The 13,603-nt window shown below is 32.7% G+C and overlaps 1 protein-coding gene across 3 annotated transcripts; it reads left to right on the top strand.

Moving 5' to 3' along the window:
* The first annotated feature begins 281 nt into the window (after nt 1-281).
* On the top strand, nt 282-11,997 carry LOC112047835 (probable 3',5'-cyclic phosphodiesterase pde-5). Of its 3 annotated transcripts, none has more exons than XM_052890718.1 (14): nt 282-620; nt 2,259-2,334; nt 3,829-3,904; nt 4,729-4,874; nt 5,864-5,932; nt 6,284-6,451; nt 7,394-7,552; nt 7,677-7,882; nt 7,975-8,256; nt 8,414-8,978; nt 9,366-9,524; nt 9,843-10,024; nt 10,207-10,399; nt 11,055-11,997. In XM_052890718.1, the coding sequence occupies exons 2-14, from the start codon at nt 2,263-2,265 to the stop codon at nt 11,178-11,180; spliced, it is 2,403 nt and encodes an 800-aa protein (XP_052746678.1). In that variant the 5' UTR covers nt 282-620; nt 2,259-2,262; the 3' UTR covers nt 11,181-11,997. The 3 variants fall into 3 exon arrangements, with proteins under 3 accessions (XP_052746678.1, XP_052746679.1, XP_023940868.2); XM_024085100.2 differs by having other exon boundaries at nt 283-620; nt 7,394-7,555; nt 11,055-11,992; XM_052890719.1 differs by lacking the exon at nt 9,366-9,524 and having other exon boundaries at nt 7,394-7,555; nt 11,055-11,995.
* The last annotated feature ends 1,606 nt before the right edge of the window (nt 11,998-13,603 follow it).

Genomic DNA, 13,603 nt, shown 5'->3' with positions numbered 1-13,603 from the left:
TTTTTTGTGCGCATCTTTCACCATGCGCCGTAAGCAGATATATTTAGTAAGTTATCCTTACTTACTATAACCATTTTATATTGAAAAAATGTCACATACAAAGAAAGTTCACAACGATCTTCTTGCGGACGAAGTCGAGGGCATCGATAGTATCATATGTACATGTATGTAAGTTTTTTAAGTGCTTGTAATAGTAGTTTGACCCAGAATACATAGAAAACATGTGCACAGCGATTAAAATGTATGCTAGTACGCTTTTTGCTACAACTCGTGCTATGTAAGCTCTAGGAATACTCCGATTAAGTAAACGTATCGATACTGGCACATGAGATGTGAGTGACTTAACAGTGCGTTGTTCAATAAATAATAATTATTATTTTAATGTTATCGCCGGCTTAATATATCTTAAATATTGATAACGTGACTGGACTGAGCTTCAGTAAATTAATTGGGCGACCAATATGTATAGAGGACCCCAAAGTGCTTATTGTTTTTGTGCCTCGCTATAGAGTAGGCATGTTTATCATTTGCGTATAACGTAGGTACAATATAAGTCGTTGATAATAAGTGTCCGAATTTCATTTCATTCTGCAGTTTAAAAAGAGGAGCCACAAACACAGGTTAGTCATTTTAAATGTTTTGATTTTTTATATTAATTAATATAGCTGTTGCATACTTTATTAATAACAACATGTGGTAATGCTTAGCGAAAAATTTAGTTGTGATAATGATAATTGATAATCATTTCAAGCTTGTAACAGTTAAAAAAGGATAAAAATAAAAAAATCTTGACCTGCCAATGCTATCGGAAAATAAGTTTTTATGTGTTAACATATTTATATAACTTTTATACATAGTAATGATAACAAATATTATACATGCATAAACACACGCGACCTCGTTCGCATTGATTTAATTTTTGAGATAATAATCACTACTTAAATGTAATACCCAATTATTTGTACAATAAGTCAAAAAGTATTGCGAACTGATATTTTTCCATTATACTTGCATTAGTAGTAAAAGTGCATACTTTTAATTTATTTTTGCTAATTTGAAACCATTTTTGACCATTCACATAAGACGTTTTGCTGAAAGTGTTTCTGTAATATTTGTTCAAGGCTTATCAACTTTATCAATTAAACACAAACTCTCTAGCTTTAGCTCTCTACCACAAGTACTAAAATGTATTAGGTATAATCCGATTACAACTTTTTGAATCGTTATATCTCAAAAACGGTGGCTCGTAGAAAAAAAGTATTTATCAATTTTTTGTAGATAATTTTATGATCTACAATTTTGTCTCAGGTATTTTTATGATAAAATATACCGTTTTGCTGAAAATCGCGAAAAACACATTTTTTGACCTTTGACCTTAAATAAAACTTTTTCCTTACAGAGGAAAGATGGGGAACTTTCAAATTTAGTTTTTAATGATATTTTAAACAATCGTACCGATTTTCAGCTTGGTGGGAATTTAGGTAACTTTACTCTTATTTTTTGGTTTAATTTGACCGGACTAGTAATGTTATGTCAATTAAATTAAATTAATTAAGAGCAAGAGCATTGGTGCTGTTAATCCGTTTTTATATACTCGGGAGTATTTCCCATAACTTCAAGGTGCTGACGAGTCCATTTATAGGAGCCAAACTAAATAACTAATATTTTTTTAACTAAAAAATAAAAACTTTTATGTTTTCATACAAAGTAATTAAAATAAATCCGACTATCCATGTTAACATACGCCGTTATGTATTGCATATCCTTGCATTTTAAAATACGTAACACTTGGATATGTCATAATTATAAGGATGCGTATTAGCGGAAACATTTTAAGATCTATTTACAAAATAAGTATTATTTACCCCGAAAATATTAAATTTAGAACACGTCATTTTCCTTGAACATTTTTAATTAATTTTCGGTAATGAATATAACCCTAGAGTTATGGAAAATACGACCCAAGTCCCCAGCACCCTGTATATATTTAAACTAGTAGATGCCTCAGCGGCTTCGTGGTTCCGTTCCCGTATGAATACAAGCCTGTAGTATTCCTCGATAAATGGGCTTTCTAACACTGAAATAATTTTTCAAATCAGACCAGTAGTTTCTGAGATTAGCGCGTTCAATCAATCAAACAAACAAACTCTTCAGATTTAAAATAATATTATTATAAACCTGAAGAGTTTGTTTGTTTTGTATAGATGAGTTTGTTACAGAATTGCAATAAACGTTATATTTGGTGTTAAATGTTTTAGTGAAATGACAGATCCAAGCGATGACACGGCGGGTGCAATCATTGAAGTACAAGATGGAATCGTTCACCTAACTAAGGTAGGAATCAGCAGGTTTATCACCATTATCAGCTTATTGACCATTATTATTTTTTTTAAAGAATATTTGCCATATTTCTTATAATATGAAAAATATTCCTGTTCTCCTCCAACTAGTCGGGAAAGACTGTGCTAGGAGTGGGTACGACAATAGACCAACGGGGTGAGGTTTGAACCACCACCTCTTGGTGATGAGTAGATATAACCGCTCTTACCGTTGAGCTATTGAGGCTTGTTTAGTCTCACCTTAACGATTTGTAAGATAATCACGTTCGCGACTCGCTAGAACAATGGGTAATAATAATTTAGTTAGAAGAATCCTACAATACGCAACGCTGCATACTTAAACATTTTATGCCATTGCTTACGACTGTTTTCTTAGTCCAGTAATTTAAAAATCTAAATCTGAAAAAAATATGGGGAAAATCAAACAAAAATCTGGGGAATAATTCCTAGTGAGCTCAATTTTTGTATACACCTTAATTACGGTGTTATTATAAAGATGTGAAAAATTGACATCAATATCATGCCGGCTAAAAAAGTTACTAAGGTCAAAAGGTTATGAAAATCAGTTTTTCGCAAATACATGTATTCAATGTTTCATTGTACTCGCTTTTTTAGCGGTTTAATCCGAAAACTGTTAATTTTAGAGAAAACTACATAAGACATATTTTGTAGACAATGTTATGAGGAAAATTTTTTATAAGGAACTCTATTGAACTCCCAGCAATAGATCGCAAAATATTTGCTAAAAAACTTTTTTTAGCCGGCATGACATTGTGTGTGTAAATTTTTAACATCCTTATAATAACACCGTAATAAAGGTGTATACAAAATTTCTGCTCACTAGGAATTTTTCCCCAGATAAAACCTAAAACGACTGACTATATGTGAATTTTATGATTTTCTTTTAGATTAATCTAATAGAAAATTTGAATAAATAAAAAAAAATAAAAATGAAAAAAATATTTTTAAAATTAGTATAGAAGTACATTAGTCATTTAATCAGTAATAACAATCAGATATTTAAATCCTAACTACAGTAGCTATAGAGCATAAAAAACCGATTCAAAATAGAAACATATGAAAAATCAACCCTAGGGATTTTTTCAAAATTATTTAAATTAGTTTAGGTTGTGTATCTATAATTTGCGTTTGATCCATTAATTACGGGACACCCTGTATATCAGCGACATATGTCTTTGACCTATCTACATAATATTTATTATAGCTTGCCAAATTTGTTCGTACGAATTTGGCGTAACACTTACGATGGTCTGCGGGGGCCGGGAGTGGGGTAGCTATGCCCCGCGTGCACGACTTCATACCCACTCAGTCCTTCCCTATGCCCCGCTCGCACGACTTCACACCCGCGTAGTCCTTCTCCGCCCGTCGCCCGCATATCATGGGAGAGTTATCAACAAACTTGTCAAGCCATAGTATTTTTGGTAAGTTGTATAAACTAGTTGTTTACTACTGTTTTTATGGATTCTAGATAAACGAATATGTTCCAGGAGAGGTGAAGAAGAAAAAATCAAGAAGTGCTTTTTCAAGATTCTGTTTGCCATTTGGTATGAATAAGATATTGTACTTAGACTTACTAAAAACTTGGTTATACAATATGTTGACCATATATGTATTTATTCATTCGCCGTTGACGTTTTTACGGCATTTCCTTTACCTGTTTGTATATACCATTACGTTGTCGGGTCTCGAAGATTGAGTTGGTTTTTAAAATCCTCTTTATTATCAAAGGTTCGCAAGATCCGGAGAATAGGACAGATGCTTAAGTATCTCACATAATATGAGCTCTTGAAGAACGACTTTGTCAACATGTGGTCACAACACAACACAACTCCTTCAGGGCAACGGCAGACCCATATTGTCCTGAAGGAGTATGTCTGTCGATGAGATCCAGTCGAATCTGCTATCACTGGACTACTTAAAGCTTACCAGCTTTAAATAGTATAGTGCTTTTTATCTCCGTTTAACCCATTCAGGGTTTTGGTTTATTTAATACTAGCAGATGCCACGCGATTTCGTCCTACTAGTTCCCGTTCCCGTAAGAATACGAAGATAAAATATAGCCCCTAGCACTCGGGGATAGAGTCCCAACAGTGAAATAGTTTTTCAAATCGGTTCAGCAGTTTCGACCCTATTCATGCATACAAACAAACAATCAAACCTTTCCTCTTTAGTAAAATTTGTAGATTATTTATTATAGGTATATAAAACACGCGAAAATATAAATAGAAGGTGTGGGGTTAAAAGCTTACATCGATTTACACGCGGACGAAGTCGCGGGCATCCGCTAGTATATAAAAAATTGCGGTTAATTTATTTAATATTTTTACTATTAACTAAATAACACTTGTGACTTCTTACTCGTAAATAGCGCGATGCTGTGAATCTAGAAAAACCGATGTTAGTATTGTAAACCACCTTGACCACAAACAAGAAACGTTGGAAGCTTATGTCATGAAAAGTGTGTCTGTGGACCAGTTGGAAAGTTGGTTGGAGAAAAAAGTTGAGACTTATCGGGTAAGTTCTTGGCGTACAAAAATTTTATGATGTTAAGTAAGAGTATGTTTAGCCATTTGTGATTGTTTATTATTTTTAGGATTCACATTAACCATACATTTACCTAAAATAACCTAAAAATAAAAAGATTTTTTTTATTTTACCTCGAGTCTCAAAGTGTGTCACAGTCGTCGTGTTGTTTTTTTTAACTTCACTTATCTAAGGACACAGTGTTTTAGAAGATAAATAATAAGGTGGAGGTAATAAACAATATTACATACATACAAGATACGTGCGAAGAACATAACCCTCCTTGCAGTCAAGTAAAAACGAATGGTGGCAAAACATTCAATAGATAAAAACAACGAACTTAATACAATGATTTGAACATTTGCGACTTCATTAAGTTTTCTAAAATTTTAATCACTAAAACCTTAATAGGAGTCCAGTTTTTTCTATTTCCGGAAACAAAAACGGCATAGCATAGGTATTTTACGTTACTAGATTGTTTAGGTACTCAAGGATCTCAACATCTTCTCAAAATTTCAACTTTAGGTACTGCTAATATAACGTATACAAAGGTTTTGATTGTTATCGCCGTTTAGTGTTGGAAATAGTAGTCTGTGACGGATATGACGTCGCTCGATCTCGTGTTGGCTTCAGTGTGCTCGTGGCGTTCGAGCCGTCCACATCTCTTGTTGTGTAATTCTTTATGGGTTACTTAAGATAGGCGGGGAGAGTGACTTGAGTGGAAAAGGGGAGTGTTTGTATACAGTCAAAGGTACCTTTAACCCTACACACATCGTTCACAAGTACGTGACTCCACTCAAGGTCATTCTCTGCCATTCTAGGGTATTATTTTGGTTACAGTTGGATTTGTTAATTAAGTTGTCCTGACAAGTGATGAGAATCATATCTTTGTTCGACATTAGTTTTCTTATATTTGTAATCACCTTTTGAGTCCTATAACATGATTATCTTTCACAGTGATTAAACGTTTCTTATTTCAGAAGAAGACTAGAGAGACCCATGATGCAAGTATAATAACTCAGGGTGAATCTTCGACAGAGTTTTTTCAAGTAAGTTTGATTTTGTAAGCAATATACCCCATAATAATAAAAAATAAAAAAAGGCCTAGTTCACTTTATTGATCACTTTTTTGTTAAAAAACGTAGCGTACGTTAAACATTCGTACAAACAAAGAAAGCTATGTAGTCCGTTTTGTAACCTTTATTTTTAACTGTAGGTGCAGTTTATTCTTATGATATTTCGATTAGATTGTCAGTTCAACTGTGGAGTTTTCTATTTTGCCTACACGCGGACGTTGACACTGACATTTCGACTGTTCAGGAAAAACTGCACAGCTAAAAATGATTAGACGAGTTAGAATTCCCATTTCAAGGAACCTAACATTTCAAATTTTGTTTCAGAATCTGGAAAAGCAATTACAACAACAAAATATTGATGAACACTCCACTGTACTCATATTTGCTCGCTATATTCAAAGGGCAGTGGCCACAGATGCATTCAGAATTTTCAAAATAGTGTCCGACGACTCTGATTCTTCAGTGAATTGTTTTGTAATGGATTCATTAAATGTAAGTAATTTATTATAATATTTTCATCATCATCATGAATCATATCAGCCGATGGACATCCACTGCAAACCTTAGGCCTTTTGAAGGAACTTCCAAACATCACAATCCTGAGCCATCTATAATATTTTAATACAGCAAAAATTCGTTAGCAGCACCTTGATGAGTCTGAATGAATATGTCATTCTTCTTTCAATAACAAAAAATATAGGATTTCAATTTGAACAATTGAGGGTCTATACCCTTGAAACCTTCCTTCCAAAGCCACTACGATCCAAACTCCTCAATTGGCTATCGTGTTTAGGTGCCTATGGTAGAAAAATGGGCTAACAAACTTTCAGCTTTCATAAAATGAAGGATGTCTGGATATTATAGGCTCTCGTTCTTTAATAGACTAGTCAAGAAGTGTTTTTTTCGTCAAACATTTTAACCATATTTTAACAGTCACGGCGATATATGAATAGGTGTCATTTAATTTGGAAAAACATGTAGATAATTAAAATCGAAACTCAAATTTAAGTTTTGATTTTGACGTCCATATCGATTGTGTAGATTACTAGAAATATCAAATTTTGCTCGCGAAGTTGTAAAATGAATAAAAATAAAAACAGAGCTTATGAAATTTAAGATAGGATCATAAATAAACTGATTTTTTTCTAAAAAAACTCCAACAGTGGGTGCATTTTAGGACTGTAAGATCTCTGTGTAATGAAAAAATCTTGTACGAGTATTTTTACAGCGACTAATAAAAAAGGTGGCGGAAAACTCACTTTTAAAAAGTGGGTTTTCCGGTGGCGTGATAGTAATTATTATTTAATTATAGCGTGGTATTAAACATAAATTTTGTATATAAAAAACTAAGTTATGAAATTAAATATAAGTATTTACTACACAAATAAAAAAAAGATCTAAATAAAATACTTTGATTCATATATTTCTTTTTAGCTTCTAACAGGTGGAAAGTTTGTTAACACAGATGATGATATAGTTGCATTGGTACGGAATGTGGCAAATACACAAAAGAGCATACGCCTTTCAAAAAATACAGATTTAGCATTTCCTAAAATACCCACAAATTCACTCAGGGAATTTGGTCTTGAAAATGTGGTAAGAGTCTTTTTAAATTAAAGTTTTGAATTGTTGGGTTAGTGTTAGCTTAAGGATGATCAACCTTTCTGGATAACGTCAATCGCGATTTTTTAATAATCATTATTGTTACCTGTTGTAGGAAGACGCAAATTATTTACTTTATCAACCTTTATTAAACAGTGGGAACACAATCTACGTGATTGAAATGTGGCGCATCAGAGAGGCATACGATGATAAAGATGTACAAATATGTGCTAATATTGTAGCTGCTCTTCATTACATCAAATTATTTTCAATGAAACAGAAGGAAAGCAATATGTCAGATCTGTTACTAAATGTTGTACAGTAAGTGGAAGTTAAATTTTTATTACAAATTTCGATTAAGATAAAGCATTTATGAAAATTACAATATGTTAATAAAATATAAACATTTTTAGGGCGATATTTAGGAAGATGGTATCTCTTGATGAATTAATTAAAAATATATTAAAATCTGCACAACTTCTTGTTAACGCGGAAAGAGCGTCTTTATTCCTTATAGATAATGATAATTCTGAACTCGTATCGACTGTATTTGACTTGAAATTTGATCACGGACAAGAAAGAAATCTTACACAACCAATCAGAATGTCCATTAATCAAGGAATAGCTGGACATGTAGCATTAACTGGGGAAACGTTGAATATTACCGATGCCTACGCCGATAAAAGATTCAACAGGTAAGACTATTCTATTTAGTAAAGCACAGATACCACACAGGTACACAGGTACCTTATAAAAAAATAATATTGTATCTGTATATAACTCTCCCACGGTTCTATTATTTGAGTTAATTTTAGAAAGGATAGAATGTAATTAACTAATAATAATTTTTAGTGAGGTGGATAAGGCAACTAAGTATAAGACAAAAAGTATATTGTGTATGCCTATCAAAGTTCGAGAGAAAATTATAGGCGTTGTTGAAATGGTAAATAAAATAAATAACTTCGATTTTAATCGCGAGGATGAGGTTGCATTTGAAAAGTTTTCGATATTTTTTGGACTAGCTCTGTACAACGCTAAACTATATGACAAAATTAAAAGAAATGAACAAAGATTCAAAGTGGCGTTAGAGATGTTATGCTACCATAACACTTGTAAAGACCAAGAAGTAAAAGAAGTACAAGAAACCCAGAATGATAATTGGACAACTTTTAATGATTTTTACTTGGATCCTTATGAATTTGATCATTTACAAAAATGTAAAGCTGTAATAACAATGTTCGATGACCTTTTTGGGCTATCGTCTTTTGATAGTATGACTGTCACAAAATTTATATTGACGGTAAAAAAGAATTATAGAACGGTACCCTATCACAATTTTGATCATGGATGGTCTGTAGCACACGCTATGTACGTTATTTTGAAAAATGATCATGAGCAGCGCTTTAACTATAATATGGTAAGAGCAAATTAAATTTTTCTTTGTGCCTCCAAATATGCAGTAAGAAAAATTGTGTACTTTTGTAGGTAGTGTAGATATAATAAAATATTTTCAACGTTATTATATGACGGCGGCTTTAAGTTCAACACAATGGTTATTAAATTTTTTATCTGTTTCTATATATTATCTAAAAAAATGTACTTTCTATGAAGTTTTTAGCATTGTAATGTTTCGCAGTAACTTAAATAAGTCCAACTTACGATTCGTAATATCAACTTCTCGTTCTTTTCCATTTAATTTTAATAGATAATAAAAAACGTAAATAAAATACACAGTACAACCAAAAGTAGCTGAATATGTAGAAGTTTTTATTTTCAGTATATTAATAAGTTTTTTTTTTTTTAGAAACTAGCGCTATTTGTGGCATGTCTTTGTCACGACTTGGACCATCGAGGCTACAATAACAAATACCTGAAAGATACTAAATCACCATTGGCAGCTATGTATACATCTTCAGCTCTAGAACATCATCATTTCAGTATAACAGTGACAATTCTACAACAGGTGACGACATGCCCTCGTCATGACAATATCAAGGCACCTCCTGCACTAAGCGACCACGGACAACGCGTAGTCGATGTTCATAAAAGTAATGGTTGGGGTACGGTCAGACTTGCGGTTATGATCACGAACGGTCGTTGAAGCGGTCAATTGTCTATTCAAATAACGTGATCATTTTAGCCAATAATTCTGCTCGTAGACGTCCAGTGTGAGAGATGCCTAATATAGTAACACATTATAATTATTATAGCTGGCTATTTACGTTGGCTAAAACTGAATTTATAATATTAATAATTACATATTAATTATAGTAATTTTTAGGACGGTCTAAACATCTTCTCCAAATTATCAAGTAACGATTATAAAGAAATTTTGCAATACATGAAACAGTGCATACTAGCGACAGATCTTAGCGCTTTTCCGAATAATTTATCTAAACTAAATAAGATAGTTAATCAAAATTCAGAAAATCAAAGTTTCAATTGGGACATTCCTAGTAACAGGTAAAACTCTATATTCATATTTAATAATAATTTTATTAATATTCAATATGACTTTCGAGAATAATTCTTAATGGGAAGTAATATATATTTAGGTGATTATATGTTGTTATGCTAATATCTACCTACCTTCTTGAATAGGTATAAATGATAACTTATGTGTATGTTGTACTGTATTCTTCTAGATCTTTGGTTATGGATTTGTCAATGACAGCTGCCGACCTGTCTGCATCTGCAAAACCTTGGGATATACAAAATAAAACTGTTAAAGTAATATTTGAGGAGTTTTATGGTCAAGGTGACAAAGAACGCGAAGCCGGCCAGACTCCTATGCCCATGATGGATAGAAACAAACCAAAACAGCAATGTGTTAGCCAGGTTAGTCTTTATTTTTGAGAAAGAACACTAGAGGGCAGTTAAGCTAACTTATACTAATAGCTCAGACTAATTACATAAGGACCTGCCTCACTAGATGTTACTTTTCTGTCAAAGTTTGATATATATGATCAACGATCTAATGTCATTATAAAAACTCTATAGATTCGATGTTTCACAGTTTTAAACATGTTCGTCTTAAAGAGCTCCGTAAAAATACTACTTTTTGTGTAGTTAAATGGTGTAAAGAACGGTCAACAACTTCTAGTTTAGTATATAGAAAGTATATAGAAAGTAGTTTAGTATATAAAGATATATAGTATATATCTTATACAAAACTATATACTTAATCTAAGTCCGTTTTCCTCAAAAAATGTCAGACATTTTTTTTCCGTGAATTTGGGTACGATACTAGTTTTTATGTAATTAGTATTAGCCTAATATCCAAGTCAAGACTACTGTCTGCATTTGTACGTTGGACAACCACGCTGATCCTTTGCGTTAATAATGAGCTAGCCCTCTGTCACCAGTTTTTTGCACTGCAACTTTTTGCGAATTTTTTGGCCAAGGGTCTCCACGGCAAAAGTTGATATACCTATATCTATTTTAATATTAAGCAATTCGTTACTTATTTAATATATTGTATGTTTTTTCTCAGGTGGAGTTTTTTGATCACATATGCATACCGTGTTTTAGTATGCTGTATAAAATCTTCCCTAACACTAAGCCAATGTATGATATGGCTTTGAAAAATTTCGACAGATGGCAATCAATGTGCCGATGAGTATGAAGCACGAAAAGAAGACGTACTTTTAAATTTTGTCGTAGTATGCTAAGTTATATCTAAAAAAATATACAGATAGAAAAATAAACAATCGCAGATATTTGTACTATTGAAATCTGTAATATAGCTGTCTTCAATAATCCATCAGTCAATTAAGTTATGTCATAACTTAAGAACTTACGGAAAATTGGACGTAACTAAAGACAATTTATCGAACATAACTAATATAGTCGACAAGTCAAGAAAAGGTTGTATGACAGTAAATATTTGATTGAAACAACATCTACATATGACTATACTATGCAATAAAATTTTAGTTTTAATATAGCTAAAATCTTTCAAAAATTTTAATGTTGTATATGCGTCGATAAAACAATCAGCAACAGGGTACTTGACTTATATAAAATTTAATATAAGCAATATTAATTTCGTATAGCACTTACATGGATTAAGGGTCCGCAATATATCGATATTAATTAATATAAGTTAAGGATTTCTTGAAAAACTTAATATAAAAAAATTTCCAAAAGTTAAAATCGCTGTCGTCCATTTTGTGACGTTACAATGTTTCTTGATATCATATTAGAGAAATAAACGTCAAATTAAGGCATATCCAATTGTTTGCTTCTCTCAGTCTGGACCTATACATTTAGTATTTAAGGCTTTACGTGACGTCATTACACAGATAAAATATAGACCATTATGACCGTTTTGGCGCGAAGAACAATAAGATTTTTTTTTAATTACTACGGGATATCATGAGTAATCATGTCTCCAGTTGCCAGACCCTTTAGCTTTGTGGCAACTCTTAACTTTAAGAAACGGTGTTTTCGAAAGAGTCAAGATATTTATTATAACGCTGTGTCTTATTAATTTATAGATACTAGATACACATTTACCTGACATAATGCCTGATATCCTTCAATTTATAATTGTTTGGTGTGTCCATCTCTTTTTGTCATGTCTAAACTCTCTTACATGCAGTGCACTTTCTCTGTAGCTTCAGTATTTTCCATGTCATGATGCCTTAGCCTTAGTGCGCAGGTTCTGGCGATAAAACGTCATGTTCTTCAGGTAGAGGGCGCTCTTTTACCGTTCTCTACATCAGTGTTTCTATTCCAGTGGCTCGTCCAAGAAAAGTGAAAAAGTTTCAATGTATGATGCTAGATGTCGCTTCATGACATCCAAGCACATTATACGCAACCCCATGAAGGGAGGTGCCATTAAACTTGAAGTTATTTTTTCCTGATATTCACAATATTCATCTATACTTAAATACTGATATTATAACGAGGTAAAATTTGTGAGGTTGTAGGGGGTTATATCTGGATCTACTGAACCGATTTTGAAAATTCTTTTACCGGTATAAAGCCATGTTCTTTGCGAGTGTTATAGGCTAAACCTATTACCTACGCAAGTGAAACCGCAGGGCGTAGGCTAGTAATACACGAACAAATTGTAACTAAACTTGAAAAAACTGTGTGAGCTTTTATGCATGTATATAAAATTGACGGAGGATATTAACTATCGTTTTGTATGACAATAAATAATATCCTGACTGCACGAGCTTGTTTGTAACTCATTTCAACACAACAAGAAGTGATAACGAGAGAAACGGCGTAAAGCAATATCCGTTTTACCGTTCTTACCCATTCCATTGCAATTATGAGTATTCAAAAAAGTTGTTTAAATTAATATGTAAGCTATTTAATTTTATAATTATAAATATTATTTGGTGATACTATAATATTTGCGATCAATGATGTGGAACTATATGTGGAAGACTTTCTATGTGTATGTTATATGTGGAAGTTATTTTCTTAACATTCCTTCTATTATTTTCGCGCTAAAAATTGTAAACGATACAAAATAAGGCTAAAGGCATTGGCGTAAGTTAGTTACCAGGTAAAGAGAAAAAGCCACACATTATTAACCGACTTCAAAAAAAAGGAAGGACGTTTCTCAATTCGACCGTATATATTTGACATCTTTTATTCTTGAAAAATAAGGAATCTAAGTGTTTTTACCCAAATGTCTAGTAACACTGTAATGTTTGGTTTTAAGACTGGCAACTCTAAGAGTTATTGTTGTCTTCAGTCATAGAAACAGATTGCAGATAGTTTCTTGTAGAGAATACAGCTGTCACGGACGGATGATGAAGTACCAATTGAGCTAAGCATACCTACATGCTGGCATGGTTGTGTTCTAGGAACACCCATACTAAAATGAATTAAGATATGCCTATCCGATATATGTAATTTAACACGAGTAAAAGGGAAAATACAATCGACGAGTCCCATGTTTCTTGAATGGACCTCGACGCTGTAACCACAGCCTGACGTTTACGAAGACGATATGACCACGATAAACGACACGACATTTCGTATAGAACCTGCAAGTTAGAGCGAACCGACTAATCACAC

This window comes from Bicyclus anynana, chromosome Z (genome assembly GCF_947172395.1).
Source record: "Bicyclus anynana chromosome Z, ilBicAnyn1.1, whole genome shotgun sequence".
In the NCBI taxonomy this organism is placed as follows: domain Eukaryota; kingdom Metazoa; phylum Arthropoda; class Insecta; order Lepidoptera; family Nymphalidae; genus Bicyclus; species Bicyclus anynana.
This window is presented reverse-complemented; position numbering and strand designations above follow the sequence as displayed.